Source organism: Chelmon rostratus, chromosome 19 (genome assembly GCF_017976325.1).
Source record: "Chelmon rostratus isolate fCheRos1 chromosome 19, fCheRos1.pri, whole genome shotgun sequence".
NCBI lineage: Eukaryota > Metazoa > Chordata > Actinopteri > Chaetodontiformes > Chaetodontidae > Chelmon > Chelmon rostratus.
The window spans coordinates 12027909-12038277 of NC_055676.1; the positions used below are offsets into that span (position 1 = coordinate 12027909).

The window sequence follows — 10369 nt, forward strand, 5'->3', positions numbered from 1 at the left end:
GAAAAAAAAAAAAAGAAATGTTTGAAAGGACTTGTGATATGGGCCTGTGGTTCTTGGCTGCATCATTTCCAACGTAGAATTTGCTGTCTGTTCCAGTTGGGCCACATTACTTCCAGTGGGAAGCTTGCATTTCGTTATTTTGACTTGCTTTTTTCATATCATCATTCTGTAAAGAGTTAACCTAAAAGCATCAACTGATTTGTTTTTTTCTAATACTCATTCTTCCATTTTTTTTTACTTTGCAATTATGTATATACAACCATGCTCTGTTTTAATTTTGTTTTACACATTAGAAAGAAATGAACAATTAAAATGCAGTATTAGCCTTTTGCAGATGTAACAGTCATAACATGCTGAAAAATTGCATAGATGCGAAAGGAGCATTTTTAGGTGAAAGGCAAGGTTATTGGTGTGTATGTGTGCGTTTTTTCCCATAATTCCAAGTATTTGTTACTGATGAATTCATATTTTGCATCTGGCTTCCTAGTATCCCCAAAATTGGGACATCGGTTTTCCCTTTCTCTTGTTATGGAACAAAATTGACTGTAAATTCAGAGAAGTTGGTGACAGTGTTTTCTACCATATTTTAAAATAATGTGATCACATTCACAGCACTAGCAGTTTTGTCTTAACGACATACTACCTTAACAATTTACTATGGTAGAAGCACTAATTGTACACACTGGATGACCACCTGAGGAGTGATATGTGAAATACTGTATCATTAGCAAAAGAAGTGAGCACACTTCTGGCATTCTGAAATGACAAAGCCCAACATTTTTAATTCGATAGATTATCTGCGATCCAGTTCTTCATTAGATACTCCTGAGGCTCTACATTCTTGATGAGCACAGAAATAACTGCCTGGAAAAAAAACTTGGTTACTTGAATTTAAAAAAAATGTAACAGCAGAATGTCAACTAAAGCAAACACATGCTGTCAAATAAGACCTTAAGTCTCCTGTTAAAACTTGATTGCATCATCCTTGGGGTTCAGTGCTTTAGGGCTGCTTCAGCCTTGTTTTTTTAGTTGACCTTGCATCAGCTACATCCCAGTCTGGTTTTTCTGTGGAATTTGCACCTAACTAGACATTCAGGTTGTTCCAGCTTTCCTGTTTCTCCCTCGGCCCACGAGAAGCTGAATATGGTTGTAAATCAGAGGAATGTGAACTTTAACCTGGAAGTTATCCAGTGGGGTGGTTTGATATTGAGCTGATGTGGTCTTCTGTTTGAATGAGGGCAGACATATGTTGCATGCCACCAGTGTGTAGTCATCTGGCTGCAGTACTAACTGCATTTCAGACCTATAGATGCTGTAGTTGCCTTAACTGTTTTATTTTCCCTTAGGTACCAAAGAAAAGAGTTTTGTTTTTGTTTTTTTTATTTGCACATCAACATACTCTAATCCACGCTTGTGGATTAAAAAAATGATAATAAAAATGGGAAAATACTGGTGTTGAACTTATTTTTGTTTCTAATTTTAAAGGAGAGCTTCTGAATCTAAAGCATACAGTTTAGAAAGGACAATTCTGGTAAAATAATGCAGTATTAGCAGCACTAAAGAGCATTTCTGCTCAATAGAAGTATTTTGTCATAACACTTAACATGGAACAAAAGAAGACAGGTTGTGCAGAGAGGTGGAATAGTTCCCTTTTTATTGACAGTAAGCTCAGTGCAGCTCAGGCACCGGGTGATGAATGTGCGTCGGGATCCGCATGCTTCTGTGCTTTCTCACTCCATTACATCTGTGACGCAGGGACAGACAGAGAGGATTCCTTTACGCTAGCTTTACACTGCAAACACACCACAATTCAGTAGTTTTCCAGCACTCTCAAAGCGCATATATGAATAACCGCCCTCCTAGGTTTTTCTGTCATGACTCACTCCTGTGCAGGTACTGGTGAATGATGGCTGTGTGTGATTTTACTGCTGTAGAGCACAAAGTGAGGCCTCCTCTATCCCCAGAGGACTGGGAGTTACTGCTTCAGCTTGACTTTCTCTTTTGACTTTCTCTTTTTTACACCAGCCCATGAAAGCTTAGAGAATCATAAAGACGACCTTTATCACAGCATCTATGTCCTTGGATCAATTTTGTTCTTTGGGCAGCTTTTAGGGCAGGGACAGTGCATCCTTGGTCCTAAAATAACCAGAAGCAGATGATACAGTATAAATCAAGCACAATAAGCACCTGGGGACAGATGTCTCGGAGTGCCCTGGATTCTTGTCCTAGATTTACTCACATACAAGGAGGAGTGTTCAAATAAACAATCCAGCATCTTATTTTTGAGGTCAAGCAGTAAACAGATTCTGTCATATCTGTGGTGACTTGAATAGCTCTCCAAAAGATGTGTTTTGAATGTCTGGATACATTAAACTGGGGGGAAAGAAAACAGTTCTACAGTTTTTACAAGCTGCAGAGTTGTAAATTTGTAATTGCTCCTGAGGCATTTTATTGTTTATTTTATTCTGAACCCAACCTATAAAGCTTTAAATCTAGCTGAGACTGGCTCTGTCTGGCTGTGTTTTCACCATCATTGCATAACCTACAATTTAACTCTCATTGCGTTGCTCAAAACAGTTCACCACATCTTGCCTCAGCAGGTACTGCGAGTCCGCCTCGACAAAAAAAAAAGCCCCCGAGTTCAGATCATCAGCAAACAGGATGAGGACAGTAAACAGACCAGGTTACACTCAGATGTGGATCTTTGTGTCTATGTGTGTAGCATTTAGACATTTTCACCTTGCTCCTTGGTTGAATCCTGGCTGACTTCATCTGCAGAGGAGAAATGAGAAAATGAGGAATTGTTGGAAGTAGATATAAAGTGAGATTCATAAGTATAGTGAGTTTTTAGTGGCCCTTTTTTTGTCTCTTACCCACACTGCTCACAGTCTCTGCCTTTGCCTCATGGCGCTCTGGGAAGACATTCAAATGTACTTTGAGTTCAAACAAAGATGACGAAGGAGTAAAAAAAAGGGTTTTCCATTTATTTGAATAAATATTTGTAATTCATGAATAAGGGGATAACTTGTTTCAAAGAAAAATAGCTCATGATGTAGTGTTTGTTTTACTGTTGACTGTTAGTTATGGTGCTTTAATGTAGATTTACAACACTTACCTCGCCTCTGTCTCCCTGTCAGAATCAAAAAAAGACAAACTGCCATTGATAGAGTGACAGAAGCTGAAGTTACAGTTTTGATGTGCAGAAAAAACTTCATGCCACAAACTTACCATCTGCTTCCTCAGAGGACTCTGATTCTGTGGTGAACAGAAGAGCCAAATCAGCCACAGGACTGTGACATTTTACTGTAAACGTTAGCGTATGTTAGTTCTTTTTCTTCTAAACTGTCCTTTGTTGCCATCTACAGGGTGATATTCGAACAGTGAAACATCTGTTACCTTCATGAGCCGCAGCGTCAGAGTTCCCGCCTCCCTCTGCTAGAGGAGGAGGAGGAGGGGGAGGAGGCACAGTTATGTAATGCTCTCAGGAAAATGAAAGATCATAGGTAGCCTATTACAGCCGGCACGAGGGGTTTATTTACACACCTGTGCTGTCACTCTCAGCTTCAACACGCTCCTCCACTGTTGGAAACATTTCAACAGGTGATTCTGGTGTTTCACACACCATCAATATGCATATTCATCATGTGATTAAGTTGAACTTACCAGATCCATCTTGAACAGCCTCTGCATGTTAAACATTTGGAAGATTGCATTACCAGCTGCACCTGAATCAGCCGTTATTAGTTTTAAATGTCAAAAGGTCACATAGTTCCTCTTACCGAGGTAGCGGCTGTCCTCATTCTGTTCCTCTGTAACTTGACAGGAAAGGGTTAAAAAATGATTAGAACTTGTTTCAGTGGCTGAAAGGAATATTTGCTTATGAACTGTGGACTTTGGTCAAATGTACCATTCATCTGAGCGGCCTCGGCCTTTTGAGCGGCCTCGAACTCCATCTGATCTGAGGAGACGAGAGTGAGAAAATGACGCAAAACCAGAGCCAAACAAGAATACTGGCAGTTTGTGTAATACTGGAAGTGAAGTAATGTAGTGTTACGGAGAAAAAGATGAATGAATTGAGGAACGTAAAAAGACAGCAAATTGAAAAATCAAATGATTCAACCAATGAAAGTGTCAGGAAGGTCATCATAAAACAAAGGCTGCCGCTCTCACTGTCAGGTGCATGAACACACACAGACTCAACTCAGGCGAATGAGAACACACACACAAAAATAACATAATAACATATCAAACACTGGTTTCAAAGTCAGCTGGTTTGCAATGGGACCAATACCTATTTTCTGCAGTTCAGTGAGGCCATCTGCATAAAGAAAACAAGACATTTGGATTGAATTATGTCTGTTTTGAGACATGCAAGTATCACTTTTACGTTATCATTCTTGACATTCATTATTGATGATAATTTCCTCACCGTGCTGAGCAGCTACTTCCTCTTTCTCTGCAGATTCCAGGGAGGCTGAGAGAGCTAGAAGTCATCATAAGTACAGCAGTCAGGCTTCAATTAAACGCAAAACTGAACATCAAATCTTACTTGTAAGCATGTTTAAAGGCACATTATCAAGCAACTAATAAACAAAAATTAACAAAATACAAGAATGTTGCTCTGATTTCGACCTTCAAGCCTCCACCAATAAAGATCATCACATGTAAATTATAGCCACATTCTAGTTTCTTTGAAAATCGTAAACAAAGCTATTTATTCCTCTTACCGGAGTGAAATGCTGCCACAGCAAGGAAAACAAATAGCGGCACTAGAAATTTCATCTTGGCTGCTGGTCTGCTTGTGGATGGAAGATTTTGGGTGTCCCTCCAAACTGTGTTGTGTTGTTGTCAGTTTACAGCCTCTTATATCTTCAGCTGCATCACATGTTTTGCATGGACAGGCGACTCTGGTACCATTGTCCCTCCCTACCTGAGAGGACAGCTGGGTGGCACATCACCACACAGACGTGGCCTTATCCAGGCCGTCAATGCCACCCATTGTTGGCTCTTTAGTCACACGGGCCGTTATTTGGGATGTTACTGTGTCTGATTTTTTTGAAAAACGGGGGTCTTTGCAATCTGAGCTGAAAACAATGTTCATTTCCTTTTAGGGATGGAAATGGTGACTTCACTGCATATCACAATGTGACTCAGTAAGACAATTCCTCAATTAATCATGCAGATCAAAGAGAGAGTGCAAACAGCTGCAGCTTTCTTTCAGTCCTTAAAGGGGCTGGAGAACATTTTACTCTTCTCACCCTCAAAAATGAGAAAAATCTGTATTTTAAAATGGATTTTAAAAGTGAAACAAGGTAAAAAGAAATGAAGATTCTGCTACAAAGACAAGACTGAAACGGTCAGCAATATCACAATCACACACTTTATCCGTGAAGTGAGTCTTCAGATTGCTTCATATATGTGTGCAGTCTGCCTTAAGAAGTGATTCAAACATAATTTAATCAGGCTTTGGCTTCTTAGGTGAAGGCCTTGGAGTAAAACGGTAAATGAGAGTACAAAGCAGACAAGGCCTCATCACTTTATTGCGATCGTAAACACTTAGAAAACATACAGTGTGATCAGAGAGGTTTCAGTGTTGTCTGACATCTAAATTTGTCAAAGTCTCATTTTATTTGTGCAGAAGAAGCCTGTCTAAATACTTCACATGGTTGGTCAAGGACTTAAGTGTAAAACTGAAAGTTTACTGTCACTTAATCACACTATTAATATTATTTTTGCTACAGTATGTCTTGACGTATACTCACAACCAAGAAACTTTCAAAGATTGAGAAAAATACACCTCTAAAGTGCTCGAGAAACAATTAGCAAACTACGATTTTCCTCCCAAAGTGTCTAAAAAACATGAAAGTGGTTTAAGCAACATGACATCTGATAAATCACAGGTACAGAATGCTTTGAAACTGATTAACTAGTATACAGTAATAGAGAAATGCATCTTTCCAGTTCGCTCCTAGTGGCCTGACTCTGATGGCAAATTTCACTTAATTAAAAATGACGCAGGAAGACCTGAAGGGAGCGGCTGAGAAATCACTGAAATACACATAAATCTATCAATAAAAAGGAATTTGGCCAGAACGTAATGACGACTGGTTTGTGTGACAAGCTGATTTCCTGAATGTTAGCTGTACCGTGTTCGAAACAGCAGGAAAGCACATTAAAAAATACATCTGGTCAAGACTCTCCTGTAGACAGAGGAACACTTGAGGAGTGTGTCTACCCTGCAGTGCAGCATGTTTCACAGTGATTACTAAATTCAGCACAGTACAATGTTGATCCACCTTTCAGTGTGATTTGTGCTTCTGTTGCTGGTGAATGATGAATTGTGGCTACTGTTAGTGTGTCTTTTTTTTCATAGTTTCAACCACATTATTGCTAATAATGACATTATACTCACCAAGGTAACTGCTGAGATCTGGGAAAGCAGAGACATGGTTAAGGGAATGTGTTCTCAACCTGGCTGAGTGACTGGCCTCTTATTTTGAAGAGAAAACAAACATTAACACCTTCCTGGTTCAACTTTAAAATGTCATATTTGAAGTAGTTGTGTGTGCATAAGCAGCTTTCATGTGCAATGAGAGATTACTTACCCCCAGTTAAGGTGGTCTAGATAATTTGGTTAAACCTGTCTGATTGTTTGGCTGCTGACTTTAATATAGCGATGTCACCATGCTTCCAGACCTCAGCACTTACTTTTTTTAGTAAAAGAGAGAAATGATGGCCAAACTAGGCCAATAAGATCCAAGTTTAAAAACAAACAAACAGAATGTTTTTTGGGGTTTACAAGAGGTTAGAACACCCAGATACCTGACATAGATATGGGATTTGCCCCAACAGGAGTGCTTCTGCAGCGCAGCAGGCATGTGGGTTTATAGTGAACTTGTATTTTACTGCTTTTAGTTCTCCCTCCTCACAGTTCTCCTCGTAGTCGGGTGTGCAGGTCCTCCTGGTCGATCTTGCTGACCTGCTGGTGCCAGCGGTGGTGTGCCAGCAGGGCCACGTTCCTCGCAGAGATGGCGCTCATCTCCATGGCGCTTGCCGCCCACTCCACGGCATTGAGGTAGTACAGCCGGTGGTGCAGGATAAAAGGAGGGGTCTTACGCTGCGGAGGGCGGTAAGAGGGATAAGCCAGCCACTGAGTCTCAGACACCGAATCCCAGGAGAGGAAGATGTCCTGCAGCTGCTTTTGGGACAGCGGCTGTGGGGAGAACACCTTCCAGACATTGGGCTGGCTGGCAGGGGGTCGCTTATAACCCTGAGGGATGTGGACAGGGTCAAGAGAGCTCAGGCTGTTGATGACACAACCCTTTGAGGCTGTGGTGAGGACGTCGGACACGGTAAAGTCCGAGGCCGGTTCTGTGGTCCCGAGGTAGGACATGTTCACCAGGCCGTGGACCAGGGTGGTGACGGTCTGGTGGTAACGCCCCGGGTAGTGAGATGGGATCGGAGGGGAGAAACCTGAGAAGGTGATGTCAGACTTTCCCTGGTGAAGCGGCGTTGCTATTATCACTATGTCATACAGAGAGTGTGCTGAGCCTGATTCTCCCACATAATTCACCTCATAGAAGCTGGCCGTGGTGCCTGAAAATGGGAGACAGAGGGAAGTTTGGCATTTAAGAATTGTGAACATACACGTGAGAAATCCATCAGTGAGAGAAAATGAGTAAACTGAAGGAATGAGAAAGATACCTCTCTTGGATGGTCGGACTTTGACTGAAATGGAGGTCACTCTGGCAGGGATGAGCTCACTTTTGCTGTGGTACAACAGTCCCGAGCATACTTTCTTATTGCCTCCATCCACTGCCCACAGGCCTGAATCTGCTCCTGCTAATGATACAGCCCCTACAAGACAACACATACAGGAACTTGCTTTTATTTTACAGCTTTTCAACAAAAAACACGTAATATTATTATTATTAGATATGTGATGAACCAGTCCAAATTCTTACATTGTAAAACATACCCACAAAGCCATTGATGCGGACACTCTGGCCGTAGTTGACGCGAGTGATGGGTGTAACGATATCGTTGAGGAAGATCTGTGAAAATCCATCGCCCATCATCGTTTCCTCCAGAGTCTGATTCATCAGGGTAAGAAAACTATCACCGCCCATGGCATGCAGGAGCCTCTCCACGCTGGAGAATGAGTAACCATACTGCTGATACTGGTAGATCCTGTGAGGAGAAAGGATTCACATGATCATTAAGACGCCCAACAGAGGAGGAGCAGTGATTTGCGGATCTTGTGCTGAAGGAATGAGGTTTAAGAGCCATGACAGCTGCTCTTCTCCCCCTCACCTCATAAATTTGTCCAAAATACTCTCCACCCACATCTGCATTCGGAGGAAGTTGAACCCATATCGCCAGAGCATGCGGAAGAAATTTACTATAAACCAGTCACTCTCTTCAAACGTGAGCTCCTTTCCATCGAAGATCGCCATTTTAGAGGGGACGGCATTCCTCGGAGGAATACCTGAAAGAAACAGGAAGCATATCTGGATTCAAATACACTGGACTACATGCTAACTACGGTTTCAACTATTCATGTATTGTGCTGAGCCTGTTTAACTCAAGAAATGTTGATTTTACCTAATTTTTCCACAAAGTGCTTCATGTGTAGGTTCAGGGGATGGATGACCGAGCCTCCCGTCTCATACTCGTTATCTCCCATCTTCACCGTCGCTAGTCGCCCGCCAACAGCGCCAGGTTCAAACACATCGATCTTTACCGAGACTCCAAACTCCTGCCTCAGGTAATACGCTGCAGCTGTGCCACCGATGCCTGCTCCAACCACAGCTTTAAAGCAGCAGCGACAACAGAGTTAACCAACTTTGCATCAGGCTCAGCTGGATGTGTTCTTTTGAGTGAACGTGAGTGAATATTTCAGATTCCACCTGGTTAATAACACTGGTCATACTGTAGATCCATGTGCACTTTTACAGAATAAACTTCTTTCATCATTTTTATGTTATCTGACACCTGAAACTTTGTCACAGATACACTGTACTCTCCTTAAACTTCTGTACCAGGGCAACAGCTAATAATCACTTTCATTATAGAGTAATGAGCAGATTATTTTTAGATTACTCAGTCTCAACAACAGTCCAAAACCCCTGAGAGATTAAATTTACAATAATTTCACACAGAGAAACACAGAGAATCCTCACGTTTGAGAAGATATAACCTGCATATGTTTGGCATTTCTGCTTAATAAATGACTTAAAGTGATCAGTCTGTTATCAGCCTTGTTTGTAATTTTCTCACCATTGATTGATCACCTTATCAATTCTGTTCCCTCTGAGGAGGCCTCATAGTTTTGGTTAACAACAAGATCATCCTAGAAGTGGCCTACATGAGTCTGAAATACTGATTCAGCTAAATCAAAGAAAATATCACAGTAGTATCTAACATCTTATGGATCAAACAAAAACAAAAACAAAAACCATTCCATCCGATTATTGATCTTTCATTTTGACTAACTGACTAATGAATCTGACAAGCTTCCCTCTGGGAGGCACTGCGGGATGCCCAGGACAGCTCACATAATTTGTGAGTTTTGTGTAATTTGCCTGCTTTCGTCAATGCACTTGCACTGTAGGTGAGTTCACAGTAAGGTCTCCCCCACAGATATAGAATATGAACCCTCTACATGAAGCATCCTGGGGAGGAAAATAGTTGACCAAAAGATGGAAAGATGAGGTAGTTTTATAAAGGAGGACTGATGTGTTTATGCTCTGCTGTCATTCACTCTGAGCTGGGACTGGCTTACCAATCTTTTGGGGCTGCTCATGCAGCTCCGGGGCTGAGGCCAGACTCCTTCTCCCGGTGTTCCAGAGCCCCAGGAGCAGCAGCGCCCTCAGGGTCAGGGTTCCAGGATTCATTGTGGCCATGTGTCACTGCGCAGCATCTGTACAAGAGGAATAAACAGGCTAATAACTACAAGCCACTATCAGTCTTGGTCAAAGGTTACACTCACGGGGTTTTACACTCACGCAAAGAATAACAAAGAAGTAGTAATATAACTTGTTACACAGTCGAGGCGAACGCTATAATGACCGCCTGATATTTAAAACTTTATAGAGAGAAAGAGCTCAGTAGTAAAGTGACCGGCATGGACTCACTATTTCAAAAGTCACTACAGGAGGTCTGCTGTTGATACACAAGTAGTCCTTACGGAGTTAAACTCGGCGTTACACTAACAGACACTAAATTGAAAGCTCGGTAAAACCGTCTCCTGTTTACAAAAGGTTAACAAAAGCTACAATGAGACCAGAAATGACAATAACTGACTAACTGTTTAAACTTCTTCAACCGTCGAATCACGCCGGAGCACCGTGAACGGTGCATATGTTGC

At 41.7% G+C, this 10369-nt stretch overlaps 1 protein-coding gene across 2 annotated transcripts; it reads right to left on the minus strand.

Moving 5' to 3' along the window:
- Nucleotides 1-5520: 5520 nt before the first annotated feature.
- On the minus strand, nt 5521-10369 carry pcyox1 (prenylcysteine oxidase 1). Of its 2 annotated transcripts, none has more exons than XM_041960242.1 (7): nt 10310-10369; nt 9785-9922; nt 8605-8811; nt 8314-8488; nt 7979-8190; nt 7705-7857; nt 5521-7596 (listed from the first exon to the last, which is right to left on the minus strand). In XM_041960242.1, the coding sequence occupies exons 2-7, from the start codon at nt 9903-9905 to the stop codon at nt 6926-6928; spliced, it is 1539 nt and encodes a 512-aa protein (XP_041816176.1). In that variant the 5' UTR covers nt 9906-9922; nt 10310-10369; the 3' UTR covers nt 5521-6925. The 2 variants fall into 2 exon arrangements, with proteins under 2 accessions (XP_041816176.1, XP_041816175.1); XM_041960241.1 differs by having other exon boundaries at nt 10137-10344.

What these genes read in the sequence shown, in the direction of transcription:
- pcyox1 (XM_041960242.1), bottom strand. Translation starts at nt 9,905, where the DNA reads ATGGCCACAATGAATCCTGGAACCCTGACCCTGAGGGCGCTGCTGCTC. An exon ending in GCACTTTGTGGAAAAATTAG is followed by an intron (nt 8,489 to 8,604) that starts GTAAAATCAACA and finishes TGTTTCTTTCAG; the next exon opens with GTATTCCTCCGAGGAATGCC. An exon ending in AGTCCGACCATCCAAGAGAG is followed by an intron (nt 7,597 to 7,704) that starts GTATCTTTCTCA and finishes TCCCATTTTCAG; the next exon opens with GCACCACGGCCAGCTTCTAT.